At 43.4% G+C, this 18,221-nt stretch overlaps 1 protein-coding gene across 10 annotated transcripts in view; it reads right to left on the bottom strand.

Annotated features, from left to right (window-relative positions):
- The window catches only part of Bap111 (Brahma associated protein 111kD), a 204,230-nt gene that overhangs the window by 32,714 nt on the left and 153,295 nt on the right, over positions 1 to 18,221 (bottom strand). For 7 of the 10 annotated variants that reach the window (XM_068393571.1, XM_068393575.1, XM_068393573.1 and 4 more), the window contains one exon: positions 17,993 to 18,068. The exons of the other annotated variants lie outside the window; for them this stretch is intronic. In XM_068393571.1, the coding sequence (XP_068249672.1) occupies positions 17,993 to 18,068 (76 nt within the window). The remainder of the gene's footprint in view (positions 1 to 17,992; positions 18,069 to 18,221) is intronic. 10 annotated transcript variants of the gene reach the window in all.

Genomic DNA, 18,221 nt, shown 5'->3' with positions numbered 1-18,221 from the left:
TAATTGAGGTGGGTATAAGTTGACTTATAACTGAAGTTAGGAAAAGTATTTTGGATATGGAAAGGACAATTATCTTTCGTAACAGTTTAGAATTATCGTAAGTTATCACTCTGTCATTAGCGGCAGTTTGCTATTGTGGATTAAACGCATAAGGAAAAAAAAATTTCCAGCTTTGCTACGAATTTAGGAATTTATATGGATACGGTAAGTAAAATATTTGTAATAACATAATGTTTACTAAATGTTTGTAATATCATTAGTTATGACTTAGATCATGTGTTTAATGCATTCGTTTGTTTATTATGATCGAAGATGGAGCGTAAACAAATGGAAGGTTTCCGTTTCAGGCGGCATCATAAAGAAAAACATTTCATAAATGGCATTCATTTCATTTATTTGAAAGTTCTAATAAAAAATAATTAGAACATTGGTAATAGCAAATTCAACATATAATCTATACTTGGTAAAATTGCTGTCAATTCAAAAACACAGATGTATAAATGCGTCTATTTCTTCGTTGTGATCAGAGATAAACGTAAACAAAACATTGGTTGTCGTTTTCTATTGTGCTTTTTAGCGTGTTTAGGAAACGCATGATATAAAATCGCCTTTATTTTGATAATTCTGGATTTTCAATCATACAACAAGCTAGTCTATAGAGTGATGGTTTTGCTATTCACCAGTTGTATTATACAATAGATATGACAAACATTAAAATTTGTCTGTATTTTGGGTTGTGTTATAACGGGAAATATATGGTGTTTACACCTATCCTGGTTGTAATTTTAACCATTTTTCAAGTTATTAGAACTTTAAAGTATATTAAATATTTTATTTATTTACAAGAACAATTTGGTATTATAAAGAAATACAGTATAGTACAAAGAAAGTATTAGAAATGGGTAGTAAACACATTTGAATAGGCAAATTGCTGGTTGCCATGGCCGCAATGGAATTATTTTTGTTAGTTGTGTTTCGAAATTCGCGATTTTCCATTTACACGAGGTCATTAATCGACCAAATTCTCGCATAATTCGGGACCCTACTGTACTTTATACAAAATTATGATTATATAAATAGTTCATTGTGCTTTAATAAAACATTTACGTACTTTTGGTTTAAATTTCGGGTGTATTTTATCCATCTAGGTAGTTTGAGTGCTGTGATCAGATCAGCTGATCTGATCATGGCACCAAAAATACTTTGATAAATATACACCCGAAATTTAAAACAAAAGTACGTAAATGTTTTAATAAAACTCAATTAACTAGAATTTAACAAAGCTTCCGAAACAAAATCGAATATTTGAGAGAGAGAGAGAGAGAGAGAGAGAGAGAGAGAGAGAGAGAGAGAGAGAGAGAGAGAGAGATCAGCTGTTGAAAAGTAATCAAATGCAGTTTTTGTTTATTTATTTAAAAGAAACAATTATTATCAAGATATTTGAGTTTTTAGTTTAAAGTACTGTAGTATTTCTGTTTAAGAAAGTATAAATAACAAACTGCGCAAGAGAAAACAAACAAGTTGCGTCATGCTTATAGAGTAGCGGAGTACGCTACGAGTATTAAACGAAAACACCGAACACTTACAGTAAGTACAGTTAAGCTGTACTGTAGTAACATTACTGTACACATATTACAGTAATATGCACTACAGTATCAGTGAGTATTAGGTTACAGTCCAGTACGGTATTACTAGATAGGTAACACTTTGGTCGACTCGGTAAACTTTACCTTAGCACAATACTGTACTGTAACCTTACTGTGTCCAGTACAGTGTACATGTGCGCAAATGTACTGTATACTGCACATATGATTACAAACTGTTGTAGAAACCAAATTGAAACAATATTAGGCAGTATTTACTGTGTTAATCATCAGGTCAGGCTTCTGTTCGTAGCAAGGTCATTGACTTTTTAGGTTAGGAGTTAGGCCACCCTAGTGTAGTATTTACGAAAATTTGCATATCACGCCTGTGTCTGTAACCTAACTATCGCGAATAACAAGACTTGACTATCATTATTGAACCTCATAAAAATAAACTTAGTAATGTATTTTATAATGCAATTACAATACTTGAAAATATTAATTCTGGCTCTTAATTTATATTTTGGTTCCTCATTGGTTACAAAAGTAAATATATATCAGAAGGACCCAAGAAAAATGTTTGTCTAACTAAAAAATTAAAAATTTTAAATGATTTAAAAATGACAAATTCGAAGATAATTTGTATTTTTCCTAACCATACAAACCTTAGCTATTTACAAAGGGTTATTACTTTTAGCGTAGCTGAAATGGCGAGCCATTAGAATTTAACGAGGGTGTATTACCCCCCGCGCTAGTTAGCGGGGGGGTAGGGGAGTGGTAGCTAGCTACCCCTCCTCCCCCTCACACACACGTGAATACTCACTTTCACTTAGAGGTAGGACTTGTCTTGGGGGACAGGGCTGGCGGGCAAATATGTGTAAATAGCTAAGGTTTGTATGGTTAGGAAAAATACAAATTATCTTCGAATTTGTCATTTGTTCCGTAACCGAAATACAAACCACGCTATTTACAAAGGGTGACTTATCCCTTAGGAAGGGTGGAAAGTCCCCAGCCATACTGGCTTTGGCTTTACCCGGGGACTCAGAATCCGAGTGAGTCGCACTCGAGAAAAGGAGTCCCTGCACCTCACAAGTTCCTTGCTCCGCAAGGAACCATGTGGCCTACGTAAGCTTGTGTGTGAAGGAAGAAGTGTGACCCGTCTTAGGCAGTTGACCTGGAGTTCCAGAAGGAACTCTGGGTTAGGACGTTCCCAATACCACCTCGTCAGGGTATGGGGGACGCGACAGTATTGACTCAATACTCGGAACACAAGGAAGCATGGTTTACCTGCAGAGGTTCGAGGTCAGCTATGCAGAGACCAGGATGCTGCTTCCCCGTAGAGGGGATGATGAAGAAAGAAGTAAGGGCCTGACATACTTCTTTCGTTCATGCAGACTAAAACCTGATAACAATGCCCTCAACCTTCTGCTACCTGTCCAAAAAGGAGCCTGAGGTTAGACCAGCTGTTGTGTAGCCACCACAGAGCGATAGAAAACGTATCGAGACTCCTGTGGGTCACGCCCTGCAGGAAGCGGGCTGCGAAGGTCATCAGACGCTTCCAGACTCCAGCTTGTAGCACCTGCGTCACAGAGTAGTATTACTCGAAGGCGAGGACGTTGCGATGTATCCAACATCGTGCTGTAGGGCGACGTGACGGGGGAGGGTTTGAAGACAGGTCGAGATGAATGTACTCGAGTCCGGGCTGAAGAGGTATACTGGTGACTCTCCCCCCATGTCCTCCATGTGTTCCCAAATCGGCTGCAACTGAGGCCAAACTGCAGCTGTTCCCAGCGTTAACCTCTCGATTCCTTACTGGCAAGAAAGAGAAGGTCTTGGGACATAACACACAGAATGGAGACTCGAAATCTTGAATGAATCGGACCGAAGGGTCGGGACCCTCAGATTCTGAATCTAGCCAACAACTCAGGAGCGAGCCTGAATGTTGCCTTCCCCTCTTCCTTAGAAAGGGGGGAGTAGTAAGAGACCAAGAAGATTGCTTACACACTGGCCGTGGCCAGAGTGAGCAGAAGACCCAAGGCGGAATACAATCCGAGGCCTGTCGTAAAAGGGTCTTGAGAAGATCTCTTAAAGGACTAAAAGTCCGAGCCATGCTCCAAGTTGGAGGTCTTCCTCCGACTAGGGCAGGGACGATCGTAGCTTCGCATGAGCGAGGATAGATCCAGCGGGCAGGAAAAAGTTATTCCTTTAAGCCTGAAGGTCAGGGAAAGGCTGAGCGACAGGCTTCATTGCCGAGAGCGGAAAGGAGCTTCCTCCCGCCGAAAGGCAATAAGACCGTTATTGCTGGAGAAGAGGCCTCACGGGAAGAGGTATATCTCCCACGGCACCCACCACCTTAAGACTCTTCACTTTGCCTGGGAGACCCCTGTGGATGACTATCGCAGATGACGCGACCTCCGTACCGCGACTGTAGCGGGTTGTCTCTTCTAGAGGAGGAAGCGTAGTGTCTCCAGGCATGAAGCCGAAGCGATGCCCCGGTTCGGGAGAGATGTCGCAGTGTGGTTGCTTGAGTAGTCTGCGCCGTGGGAGAAGCTCTCCCGGGAGTTCCGTCAGGGGAAGCAGAGGGTCCAGAAACCGTTCTGCGCATAGTCCCAGTGGAGCTCTCCCATTGAAAGGTTGACAGACAACCTGGTTTTGTTGAGACCCATTGTCCGCAGACAAAAAGGAGGGAAGACGCAGGCGTCGAATTTGTCCCACCATCACCGGAATGCATCTTGCCAGAGTCTCGGGGTCTGAGACTGGGGGTAAGACTAGTGGAAGCTTGAGGTTCCAAGGTGTTGCGATCAGGTCCCCCAGACCAGCACTTGCTGGTTACCCAAGGTCAAAGACCCCTAGGTACACTCTCTCTATGAGGCTCTGCTCGGATAGTCTGAGAGAGACATTCCCCTGCCTGGAATGAGAGAGCCGATGGTGGAATTGAGAGAATCTCAATCATCCCGGTATCTCTACTACAAGATGTGAAGGTGTGAAAATGCGTCCCCTGCTGGTTAGAATGAAGTCGACGCGCAACGGGGCGACTTGGCAGGAGCTGTAGGATCTGAAGAGGGGCCAGACTAAGGCCCTTAAGCCTGCCTGAATGATGGAGAGGTATCCTTCAGGTCTTGACCATAGGCCTGGACCGGAACATGCCCCCCCCCCTTTCCTTTGACGAGTCCGAGAACCGCATCAAGAATGTGGGGAAAGGACGAGAATATCCACTACCATCAAGAGGCTCCATAGGTCAACACCCATTGCAGGTTTAATAGTTCCGCTGGTCCCATAGGGCCAGGGAGTCCGGTTAAACATTGCCTGAAGCCACCGGGACTTGGATCGCCCCACATGGAACTTATCCTGAGGCGACCGTTCGGACTATAGACGGGTCAATGAGGAAAGAAGAACTAGGAAACGTTCCAAGGTAGGGCTGAAAGCTCTGCTTGACTGAGAACAGGTACTGCGACTCTCCTCAGTCTTGCCACAGTCAACCGAAAGGAAGGCTCGGAGGATGCGGTAACAGAATCTGGCGTCCCCAGGTGGTCACCCATCCAAGTACCGACGTTGCTTAACCTCGCTGGACGGACGAGAAGCGGGGTTTCCAATGTGGTAAGGCGGTTGACTCAAAATCATGGCCAGATACTCCAGATGTTGAGGCAGAGGAAGAGAAGGCTCCAAGCAAAATACCATGAGCCCACACTCATGGTCACATTCCGGAAGCTAGTCCCGGCGCTGAAGAAGGTCGAAACCCGAGCCTACCGGAGTTGACCAGCCCTCCAAACAGCAGAGGAGGCGGAAGCCTGCACCTGAGCGGCCAAGAGGAAGGCAGGGAGAGTTCTCTGGGGAAACAAACCTGCTATGCCACGGCGGGATAGCCACACTGCATCATAAGCAGGAATACTTGCAGTCTAGGCTGAATTCGACGAGCACCCTGGAAGATGGATGGAATGGAAACTGAAAGTACCCGTCCTTCCGATCCAGGGTTAAAGGAGTCCTGTCGCCTCGTTACCAGTCTGATCGATTCTGCTGGTCTACGCTGGCCGAAGTTTGTTCGACAAACTTGATCAGGACTGAGAGGTCGACTATGGACATCCCCTCTCAGATCCTTCCTTACAAGAAAGGATCGACTGAGGGGACCGGGGGTGAAGCCGTCGATGATCCTAAGGAAGACCTTCGCCTAAGGTATGGATCATTCTGCCCAACCGGGCAACTCTGCTGACGCTATGGCATAGAGGTTCAGAGACACTGAATTCGCTGACAGAGACAGCAGGCGCGATATCCTTGGCTACTCACAGAGATTGTGCGGGAATGGGCATCGGGAAGCTGTCATTCGGATGAGTAACCTTAAGCATCCTCCCAGCGAAAAAACCTGCAATCCTAGAGTTCGTGAACTCCTTTTAGGCCTATGCCCCCCCGGGGGAATCTCCCGTGCCATCTGTTCCTGACAGGAGGAAACTGCAATTGGACACCTTGTCCCAGTTGTCGTAGCCGATAACTTAGGCCGACGTGGTTGAAAGAAACGGGCGCTGGAGCCCTGCAGAGTCTGGAAGAAAGCGCCTTGGAGGAGTGAAACCGGAAGTCGATTTACTCCGCACAGCAGCTGTCTAAGTCTCTGTCCTTGGGCACAGACAAAACTCTTCTCAAGGATGGAAGGGTGTCTGAGGTCGTCGACCTCCACAGATGAGACACCCGAAGGAAGCCTTCAGTCAGCGCGTCCAGATGGTACAACATCGAGCTTGTCCGCAAGTAGATACTTAACGACGAAAGGCCAAGGTGTCTGAGCTCGAGAGGAGGAAAGTACCCTTGATCTTCCTGTAGCTTCCTTGAACCAAACCTCGGGCCGTAACCGAGGAGGGAAAGAACCTGGTAAGCTCCCAGAGGAAGAGGTAAGCAGTCACCCCTTGTCCGATGGAGAAATCTTGAACGGAAAGCCCCCCCGCCAAAAATCCTTCCAGGGCAGGAGAAGGAGAGAGTACTCGTACAGGAGAGGGGACCCTCGAGACCGACCTCTTGGGAACCAACTTCGCCCTGGGGGAAGTCACCACGAAGTCCACTCCTCTCTTTCTCTTCAGCGTAGGAGAGACAGCCGCTGGTTTGTTACCCTGGCCGGCGAGTACTGGTTTCATAACCCTCATTAACGCCCGTGCCAGCGGACCAAACCATGTCTGCTGTTCCAAGGACACAGAGTCCGAAATCCTCGCTAAGGTGAAAGGGATCGGGCGATCCTTTGGAGTGGACCCGACGGTACCTGCCTGAAAAGAAGGTGGGGAAGAATGCTGTACTGACCTGTCTTCGTCCTGCACTACCAACCTGTGCTTGGATGGAGGTGATCCCGAGTGCCGTCTAGGAGCACGCGTCCCTGCTGCTACCACCGGCTGTGGAATTCGCCGCGAACTATGGTCGCGCGAGGGCGAACGGTTGCGCAAAGGCGAACAGTCGCGCAAAGGCGAATGGTCGCGCGGGCGCGCAGGCGAGCGATCGCGCGGGCGAGCGATCGCGCAGGCGCGCAGGCGAGTGGGCAGGTAAATGAACACGTGTCCCAGGCGACGAACGCAAGCGATGGCGTGACGGCGAGGGATCGTGCTGCCGCGTAGGTGAAGAAGATCGCTGGCGATAATGACCGCGTGATGGTAAGCGATGGCGAGCAGCATGTGTAGGTGAATGATCGCGTGAAAGGGTGCGATGGTGATCAGCATCCGCAGCAGGGCGATCGTTCAGGGTTGTGCGATGAGGAGCAGCATGCGTAAGCGGGCAATCGTGCAGGGTTGTGCGATGGCGAGCAGCATGCGCAGGTGAATGATCGCGTGAAAAGGTGCGATGGTGATCAGCATCCGCAGGAGGGCGATCGTTCAGGGTTGTGCGATGAGGAGCAGCATGCGTAAGCGGGCAATCGTGCAGGGTTGTGCGATGGCGAGCAGCATGCGCAGGTGAATGATCGCGTGAAAGGGTGCGATGGTGATCAGCATCCGCAGGAGGGCGATCGTTCAGGGTTGTGCGATGAGGAGCAGCATGCGTAAGCGGGCAATCGTGCAGGGTTGTGCGATGGCGAGCAGCATGCGCAGGTGAATGATCGCGTGAAAGGGTGCGATGGTGATCAGCATCCGCAGGAGGGCGATCGTTCAGGGTTGTGCGATGAGGAGCAGCATGCGTAAGCGGGCAATCGTGCAGGGTTGTGCGATGGCGAGCAGCATGCGCAGGTGAATGATCGCGTGAAAGGGTGCGATGGTGATCAGCATCCGCAGGAGGGCGATCGTTCAGGGTTGTGCGATGAGGAGCAGCATGCGTAATCAGCATCTGCAGTTGAGGGTCACGCGATGGCGATCAGCATCCGCAGTTGAGGGTCGCGCGATGGCGATCAGCATCCGCAGTTGAGGGTCGCGCGATGGCGATCAGCATCCGCAGTTGAGGGTCGCGCGATGGTGATCAGCATCCGCAGTTGAGGGTCGTGAGATGGCGATCAGCATGCGCAGGTGAGCTAGTAGCTGGCGAACCATGTTCCTTCAGAAGTGTTGGAGAACGTTGGCTTGCCAGCTGTAACACACGTGGGCGATCCGGAGATCGCTGGCGAGCTGATGATCGCTGGCGAGCTGATGATCGCTGACGAGCTGATGATCGCTGACGAGCTGATGATCGCTGACGAGCAGAAGGCTACGCGTGGAAGCCTGCGCAAAGAAGAAGTCCTTGACCCCGACCTGAACCGAAGTTCTAGATCGCGAGGGCGAACGTGGGCGCACAGGGCACGTAACAGGAACCGCAGGGAAGATCATCTTGAAAGCGCTGACGAACAGGAGAGCGCTGATGAGCAGAAGGGCGCGCAGGGAAACCCTGACACGCAAGGGAAGAACCCCCGTGGGGGCAACCCTTTGCCCCGAAGGAATCGTTGTTCGCCGGGAGACTGATGTCCGTCGGAAGACCGCTGTCCGTCGGGCAGACCGTTGTCCGTCGGAAGACGAGATCAGACTGCTGTCCATCTGCACCAAGGCGGAAGATCGAGAAAAAAGGAGTGTAGGCTGCAAACGGAGATCCAAAAGGGCGCCTCAAGCACCCTTATAGGGAGATGAGAGGCCCTTACGACGAGGCGGACGGAGGGCCTTACGGCGAGGGAGGCCAACAGCAACAGAAGAAACCTCCGAAGAGGAGTCTCTATGAGTGTACTCTCTCGCGAACGAAAGAGAAACACTTCGAGGAAGAGACTGGTCAGCCAGTGACCTAAAAGGAGCAATCCTCCGAAGAGGAGCTCCTGCAGTTGCCCAGCCCCTTGAGCGAAACTGCAGGTGCGACCGCTCAGCACCAAGAGCATAGTCGCACGAAAAAAAGGCAAGAGAAGAACCCCCCAAAAGGGGAAAAACTCAAGCCTGGACAGGAAAAACTTCCCTCGGAAGGAAAGTTATCCGCCCAAGGAGGCAAGCCTCCTGACTGTTCTAAAATGAACTGGAGAGCTGTCCGTCGACACGGGAGTACTACCAGTAGAAGGAGACACGCCCCTGACGAAAATACAAGGGGGGAGGCAGCAACAGCCGAATCCCCAGGACTCAACCAGACAGCTCACACCGTTGCTATATTACAGAAACGAACTAGATCGGTAACTGTAAAAAAATAAAACAAATAATATTAGTACACATTCATTCCCCCGGGAAGGCTCCGAAGAGGAATCCCGAGGGAAAGGAACAAGAATTACACAACAGGCACGTGCCCTCACAACCACTTACACTCGCGGAAGGAGAGCTGTAACCAAAACAGAATTATAACAATTATAATTATGTAACTATGTAATTATGTAATTAAAAAATGAATGAACACTAAAGAAAGAACGAAAACCCCGAAAGGAATCGTTCTACAAGCTGAAAAAAAACAACTACAATTAGATTCATAACTAATTGATACAAACGTACGCGTAGCAACCCCCCACACGGAAAGGAAGCTAGGCTACAAGGGCGTAGTAACACGTAGTAAAAGGGTGAACGACCTCAAGAGAGAGAGAGAGAGAGAAAGACATAAGTCAAACTCGATCGCCACCCATAAAATACGCCGTGGTGGCCTAACTGCCGAGGCCTCCACGTAGATATCGTACACTACACACACACATCTGAAAAGGAAACTTACTTATTTCTATACTCAAATATATATACAAACATGAAAACATGTTTACATATATATTGAGTAAAAGAAAAGTAAGCGATTAAGTAAAGACAAAACAGACAATGGCTGCCAAGCGAGGACCAAGACAGAGACGTCTGTCACAGTCCGAGCCAAAAGTGAAAGTGAGTATTCACGTGTGTGTGAGGGGGAGGAGGGGTAGCTAGCTACCACTCCCCTACCCCCCCGCTAACTAGCGCGGGGGGTAATACACCCTCGTTAAATTCTAATGGCTCGCCATTTCAGCTACGCTAAAAGTAATAACCCTTTGTAAATAGCGTGGTTTGTATTTCGGTTACGGAACAAATAAAAATTGAAACGAACTAGTTACTCAGTGACTTAATAAGCCTGAAATAAGTCCTCAATAATATAACACAAAAAGAAAGCAACATTTTTTAATGCCCATCCCCAGCTCACAGTCCTAAACTTGGTGAAAGAGAGGATAAGGTCTATCATTTAGGTATATGCCCCTTAACAAGGGTGTAGCAAAGGAAGAGAAATTCAGTGGGAAATTAGAATATATAGAAAGAGTTCCATAAAATGCACTATTAAGGACTACATGGCTGAAGAAGTTTTAAAAGAAGAAACCAGTAAGGTGAAAGATTGTTACAATTAGCAGAAGCTAATAACTTTAATAGTCTTGAATACACAGTTTGAGAAAAGGATAAATCCTCTGATAACATAAAAGTGGATAAAATGAGATAAATTGACTATGTTTTGATTATGGAGGAAAACAAAACTATTATGGATTGGAAGATTATTTCAAATGAATCTGCTGTAGCTCAACATAAATTAGTGGTGGCAGATTTTAGGCTGAAAACAATAAGAAAAAGAAAAGCTCCAGCCAGGAAAGGAGGAACAAAACTTGGAAACTGCATGGGGAGAAGGCAAGAGAGTTCAGAAGTGGATAGTAGAAAGAGACTGAGAAGATATACTGTATAATTGCAATTTCAGAATTACCAGAAGAGTATGGGATGTTATGAAAGACGTGGTACCAGCAGCAGCAGAGGAGAAGGAGATCAAGTTGTAAAGACAATAGGAAAAAGAAACATGGTGGTTGGGTCAACAGGTTCAAACAGCTATAAGGGAAAAAAGTATTCAGAAGGTGGGAGGAAGAAAACAACTACTGAACTAATGATAAATATAGATAAGATAAAAAGGGAAACAAAGAGAATGGTGACAGACATTCCTTGTGGAGGGTGTCCTCCATCAGAACTTGCTCTTAGTCCATTAATGTTCCTCATCATTATAGACCCCCTTGAATTAAGGAACAAAGAAGAATCGTGGGAACTGATGTTTACTAATGATTTTGTCATTATAGCGTTTACTGATGATTTTGTCATTATAGCAGACACATAAGAACAGCAAGAAAGGTTTTTAGCAAGGAATAAAACCATAGAAAGGAAAGGATTGAAGGTGATAATGGGAAAGAGAGAAGGACATGAAGTAAACACTCAAGTGGAAGATGGTACAATGCTAAAATAGAACAATGAGTTTAATTACTTGGGGTTAATAATGACAGAGGGAGGGAGGTACTAAGTAAGCAGTGAGACAGAGTGAAGAAGCATAGCAAAAGTGGAGAAAAATAACTGGAGTTGTTTTAGACCATAAAATGTAACTAAGACTCAAATGTACATTTAGAAGACACTTGCCAGGCCTGTAATCATTATATAGGGCAAAAAAAATTGGGCACTTAAAGGAAAGAGGGGGGAATGTTGCATAAGGTTGTCAGCAGATCAGATGGATGGATGTGGTTGGACTGGGGGAAGATGATGCAAGAAATAGAAACAGATGGAGAAAGTGGACTCAAACAACCATCCCTGCTATAAAGTGGGACTAATAAGGTTGAAAATGATGAAGTTTATCAAGGAAAGCAAGAATTTACCTTGAATAAGGAGAAACCTAAGGCATGACAAATTTGATGAAGCTACATAACCAGGCAAGAAGGGAGGAATGAAAAATTAACAAAGGTTGAAGTTAAAATCCAATGATTGATTGATTCATTTGAAGTTCTCTGGCATCAAGGTCATTGACGCCAATATCGTTTACTATAAATAAAGATTAAAAGAATATTCAATTAAAACCAGAAAAGTAAATATGTTATAAAAGTTGAATAGCATTAAGAAGACCTGCTTCCGATATAAATTTTTAAAAATCCCACAAGCATTGTACGACACATCCAAGGATCTTGGCAAGGATGAAGCTGCCATCTTCACCCGAGCCTCAAACAGGTACTGTATCTACCTCTTTCTGTGCTATAAGTGGGGCATTCAGTCAACAAATGCCTCACTGTCAAGGGTATTAAAGAGTTGTTGCAATATGGTTGGTGTTGGCCAGCCAGCAGAAACTCATGTCATCCGAGTGTGACCACCGTGGAGACGACAAAGAGTAATCTCCTATTTTCGGGGCATCCCATTATATCTCCATGGGGATATAACAATCGAAATTTCTCTCATCATATTTTCAGTCAAACTATCCCAATGCTGTGGCCAATTGTTATAAATCAAATTCTTAATTGCTGGTAAAAAATCATTACAAAGAATGGGATACCTTCTTGGTAGCAACTCGGCTGCAGCACTCTTTGCCAGTGAATCTGCCTCATCATTTCCAGACATAACTATGTGTGCCGGAACCCAGCAGAATCGAACTGATTTAAAGCTACTCAAAAATCTTTAAAACTAAAGGGTTACCAGAATTAAAACCTTCTAAAGCTTGAGAAACACTTCTTGAATCAATAAAAATGGTAAAATTGCCCTCCTTTTTTAATGCTATTTTCTAAATAGCAGTTAGTATGCCATCTAATTCAGCAGTAAATGTGAAAGATATTGGAGGAAGTGCAGCTCTACAGCTAAAAGAACTACTATATACTCCAAATCCAATGCCAGCATCACATTTTGAAGCCATCAGTATACTGTATATAAAAGTTGATTCTCTATGTTGCTCAACATGTTCCATAAAAAGAGACCTAGCTTCAAATTTAGTCATATTTTTTTCAACACCAATAAAATATTTACAAAAAAATATCTCTGGTAATTTCCAAGGAGGGGTTGATGATATCTTAAATGGGAGCACCTTACCTCTAATTATATTAAGACTTCAATAATTGTTTTACCCGAAAGCCATAAGGTTGACGAGATTTTGGGTGCAACTCAAAGTATGCTGAGTGCCTTACAAGGCTTGCACTCTGAAAGGATAAGGAGTTAGGGAGTCTTTGTAACCTAAACCAATACCGAATAATGGAAGACATTCGGTAATTCTTGAGGTAAATCTCCTGCATCAACAAGGAGACTTGGGATAGGCGAGGTTCTTAAACGCTCCAGTGGACAATCTAATACCATCATGATATATTGAATCTAATATCTTTAATCGGCTTGGGGTGGCTGAGAAGCATATTTCACACCATAACTAATTTTGGAAAAAATTAAGGCCGTGTATAATTTTGAAATAGTCTTACGGTCTGCCCCCAATATGTATGGGACAATACTTTTAAAAGATTCAGAGCCCAAGACATTTAGCTTTTAATGCCTGTAAGTGTGGGACCCAGGTCAACCTACAATCAAAGATCAATCCTAAAAATTCAGCTTTCCCTACACATGGGACCTGTTGTCCTTTCATGTATATATCCAGGTCTCGATATATTCCCCGGATACGGCAGAAATGGACAATAGTAGTTTTGCTTGTTGAAAACTTAAACCCATTCATATCAGCCAACTGAATAATTTTATCAATTGCGAGTTGTAGTTCTCTCTCAACCATTGCCATTCTAGCTCCAACAAATGATATGGAGAGATCACCCATAAGCAGTGTAGAAAAGATATCCTGGGGAATGACTGAGGATGTCCCATTAATTGGTAATGCGAATAGGGTTACACTCAGCACACTACCAAGGGGAATTCCTCCTTCCTGACATTATACTCTCTGATAGAGTTTCCCCTACTCTCACTTGAAAAACTCTATGTGAAAGAAAGGACTGAATAAACAGCGGTAGCTCTCCTCTTAATCCCAATTCATAATATGGTTTTAAGTATACCATATCTCCATGCAGTATCATATGCCTTTTCAAGGTCAAAAAAGACTTACACAAATAGAGGACTCAAGTCATATCAACACAGTTGTTGAGTGCATTTTCCTGAATCCACACTGGATAGGTGACAAAATACCTTTCTTTTCAAGGTACCATATCAGTCTTGCATTGACCATCTTCTCCATGATCTTACATAAGTAAGATGTCAATGCAATAGGTCGATAGCTTGCTGCTAAAAACTTATCCTTACCCAGTTTTAAAAAGGCTAAAATAATGGCTAGTTCCCAAACACTTGGATAACTTTGATCATGCCATATTCTATTGATAATGCTTAAAATAAATAACTTGGTATTGCCAGGTACATGTTTAATCATTGCATATGAAATTCTATCGGGTCCAGGGGCTGTATCGTTACACGTAGCAAGTGCAGAATCAAATTCTCTTTAAGTAATAGGAGAATTGTATGACTTCCCTTCTTGTTGTGAAATTTTAAACTTTCTTTTCTTCAATGCTCCTTTACAGGTGATCAGGAGCTGCTTCACACTTACATGATACATTTGAAAAATGATGAGCCAGGGCAATGCTAACTTCGGTTGCTCCAGTCACATACTGACCATTTACCCTTAACACTGGTGGTGGGTTTTGGTTGAATTTGCCTGCTTTCTTTTTCACTTTCCTCCACACATGATGATGGTGTTCTACTGTTAATGGAGGAAACAAACGACATCCAAGACTGGCGCCAAGCTTCTTCATGGCATGACGGAGCTGTGCTCTACATTTCTTGTATATGACTAAATTCTCCAAGTACGGTACCTGCACAATCAGAGTTAAAAACTTTCTTGTGGCTCTGTGCAGGGAAGTTAGTTATGATGACCACCAGGGGACTGGTTGTCGTTTGAATATCCCTGCTGTTTTGGGAATGGAATTGACTTCTGCTATGTGACGAGTTCCATTAGGTAAATCTATGGCATCATCAACACTTTCAAACTGTTCTGTATTTCCTTCAATTTCATTTAGCTCACGAAATCTATCCCAGTCCACCTTATCAAGATTCCATCTTGGTGATCTCTGTAAAGGTGGACCATTGTTGATGTTTATAATGATTGGTACATGATCACTAGTATGCCAATCATCTAATGTACTTCAATTAAAATCGAGAAGACAGTCAGAACTTGCAACTTATAGGTCAATGCAGGACAAGGTACCTGTCTGAACATGAAAGTGTGTCCTAGATCTTCATTCTCTAAAATTGATATAATATTACTCCTTGCATTTGCCAAAACATCACCCCATAAAGGATGTCTACTATTGAGATCTCCTAGTATGAGAAAAGGTTGTGGGAGTTGTTTAATCCCCTCTACTATATTATCATATGAGATGTTATAATTTGGAGGCAAGAGAACAGATTGTGTATTTTCTCCCTATATCAATCTGTACAACCACTGCCTGCAGAGGGGTACAGATAGACAAAGATACTTGGGGAACATCTCAACGAACGTATATAAAACTTCCCCCAAGGCTCCCTGCTCGTTGATCATATAGTGTCCTATAGCTAACATACTCTCGAGGACAAGGAGTATTAGCATCGAGCGTGCTCTCCTGTAGACATACAATTATAGGGGAGTGCTCACGTATGAGGAGCTTAAGTTCTTCATATTTTGCCCTTAAACCCTGGGAATTCCACTGCAGAATGGAGGAAAAAACTATGGTTTATTTTTTGCAAGACACCTTGGATGAAGTCTTCCCATTGGCAATATTTGATCTAACACTATTTCTCGATGGTATCTCTAGAGAAGATCTTGATATATTGGGTTTTGTATTTGTCTTTTTCTGTGTCCTTTTGATCTAATTGTTGAGGAGTATGGTGGACCTCAACTTGAATTTCTGATTTATTTAAGATGTCTTCCAGTTGATCAGAAACATCACCAGACATCATATTCATTTGAAGTTGTGACTTTAACGTTTCTTATGGTAGGAGGCGAGAGAGATGGAGGTCTCTCTCTCTTTGGATTAAAAGGTTGTGAGCTATCAGATTTTTGCACCTTTCCCACTACAGGTTCACCAGGTAAATTGGTTTCGAGTGGAACCTCCATCACGGCCTGAGAGAGGTTTGTACTATTGTTCAGAATGGGAGTAGATAGCTTTTGAATATCTTTCAGATCTTTAAGTATCTGTTTGGATTTTTCTACAATTCCTGGATATAAATTTTCAATGGGACTTTCAACCTCTTTAACTACTTTCATATATTTCTTTATGTTAGAAGTGAGGCTATAATTTTCGTCCATGTGCTTTGGCACGTTTTTCTTCAGAACCATTAAAAAATGTTGTTGTGGTCTTATCTGCTTTTCAAGAGCTCCTTTACAAGCCTCTTTAAACATAACCCTTTCCATAGTCCTAATGGCGTGAATTTCTTTTTCAAAAATAAACTTAATACAGCTTTTAGATGTAGCTGGGTGTGCTTACCAACAATGTATGCAATTTAGATTTTCTATGCACACTCCATGACTATTTTTCCTTGTATTTCTGGCTTAAATGGCCATACATTTGGCAATGATAATATCACAATGGTGAAGGGATATATAGTTTTACCTTCAAAGATAGCCAACCAGCTTTAATAATATTTGGTAATCTGCATTGATCAAATGTTACAATCAAAGTAGCAAGAGGAATACCTTGTTTTCCAACTCTCATTCTGACTACTTTTACTACTCCTTGACTTTTCAGTTCATCCTCAATTTCTTTTTCCTTTATGTACAGCAGTTCTGGAGCATATATCGCACCCCTACTCTGGTTGAAAGTGGGGTGTGAAATGCATTTGACACTATGACCATCCAATGTTGTGAGTGTTGTTAATCTTTCACCTTGTATTGGGGATAGTCTCTCTATCAAGAGACTTCCATTTCCTTGGGGAAGAATTTTTGGCTGCCCTCCACATGTAGTAACTATTTCCCTGTTAGCTTTAAAAACATTTATAAGCTCATGTCTTCCATTTTCAAATTCCAAAATAAAACAAATTTCATAATTCACTACTTCATAGTGACCAGGTAATATTTCTACTTTTCTATATTTTTCTGTACTGTCATCATTTCTCACTCTCTCTTCTTCTCTAGTGTTTTCTTATCATTCTTTAACTAACGTGAAAAAGGTTCTAATGTTACAATATTAGAACCCGAGTTGGAGCTGTCTGTACCGAGGTCCATGTTTGTATTTTTCAGGTCGTCAACAGAGGGGTGGGTTTTTACGGAAGAAGCAAGAAGGGTTATCCACCTCTTCTTGGAGGATGTCAGTCCTCCTATCTCATGTGGCCCAACACGAGAAGAGGCTTCAGTGGGGACCAGTCCTCTATTAGAGAGGGGCTGCCTCTCTTTAGATGGGCGTACACTGATCAGTGGGGGTAGTTAGCCCCTCTCACCGGTGACTCCAATGCCTAGCGTCACCCATTACCCGCAAATATGGGCGACTTAAAACCGGATCACTGGAGCCAGACTCTTAACAGACTTGGTCTGCACCCAATGGGGTCTGTCAGAGGGTGATGGAGTCTAAATTGGTACAGGTTGAGATGGAATGCCGTCCATCCCACACTGTACCAAATCCAAAGCAGCCGCCAAAGTATAGTCAAGCAAGCCAAAGTCATCAACAAGTTCAAGCCAAAAAGGAAAAGATGGGAGAATAAAAGAAATAACCAAAAGGAAAAGAGAAAGTGCTGACTGATTTAGTTGGATCAACAATTGGGCAGCGAGGTCCAGTGGGATAAAATTCAATTAATTTAGAGCCAAAATGAACATTACGAGGAATATTTAGCTTTGTCTACCCACGATTGCCCTGCAGGGCTAACTGTAGTATGCAGTAACATGATTTGATAACACGAAAGGGGAAAACTAAGAAGCGCAGTGCAATAATGACACTACCACAATTATTTCCAACAAAAAGTGCAAAGACAATTCATAAGTTTTTTAATCACTTTTAATGGGCCTTTCTCTTTACATGACCAAATGATTCAGTTACTATAAAAATAACCCTCTTATACTTAATAAGAAATATAACACCAAGAAAAATAAATGTGAAACCTAATATTTTCTTATAAAAACATGTAATAAATACCCAAAGAGATAGATGATGGGTGAGATTAATTCTCTCTCAAAAAGACTAATAAACTTTTATATAATAAAAATATCAAACAGAACACATAAAAAATATGAAGATATTGTATTTGTAAAATACAAAAAACATTGATATATATACAAACTAGATTCACACTCACCCTTTGTTTTGGCATTTAAGTATGCCTGATAACTTGGCGAAGCATGATATGTTTTCATAGCCTTTTCATACTCAAGCTGCAAAACAAAAACCACATATGCAAGTAGTTTACAAGTGAAAATGCTATCAAAGTGCTAAGAATGGCGATTTAGGTGCAACAGGATGAAATAAATTTACAAAAGAAATCCTTTGTTATTTTGTTAATGTTGTATGGTGGTGGAATAAAAACA

Source organism: Palaemon carinicauda, chromosome 19 (genome assembly GCF_036898095.1).
Source record: "Palaemon carinicauda isolate YSFRI2023 chromosome 19, ASM3689809v2, whole genome shotgun sequence".
NCBI lineage: Eukaryota > Metazoa > Arthropoda > Malacostraca > Decapoda > Palaemonidae > Palaemon > Palaemon carinicauda.
The sequence above is the reverse complement of the archived record's forward strand: the minus strand, read 5'-3'. Positions and strand labels throughout refer to the sequence as shown.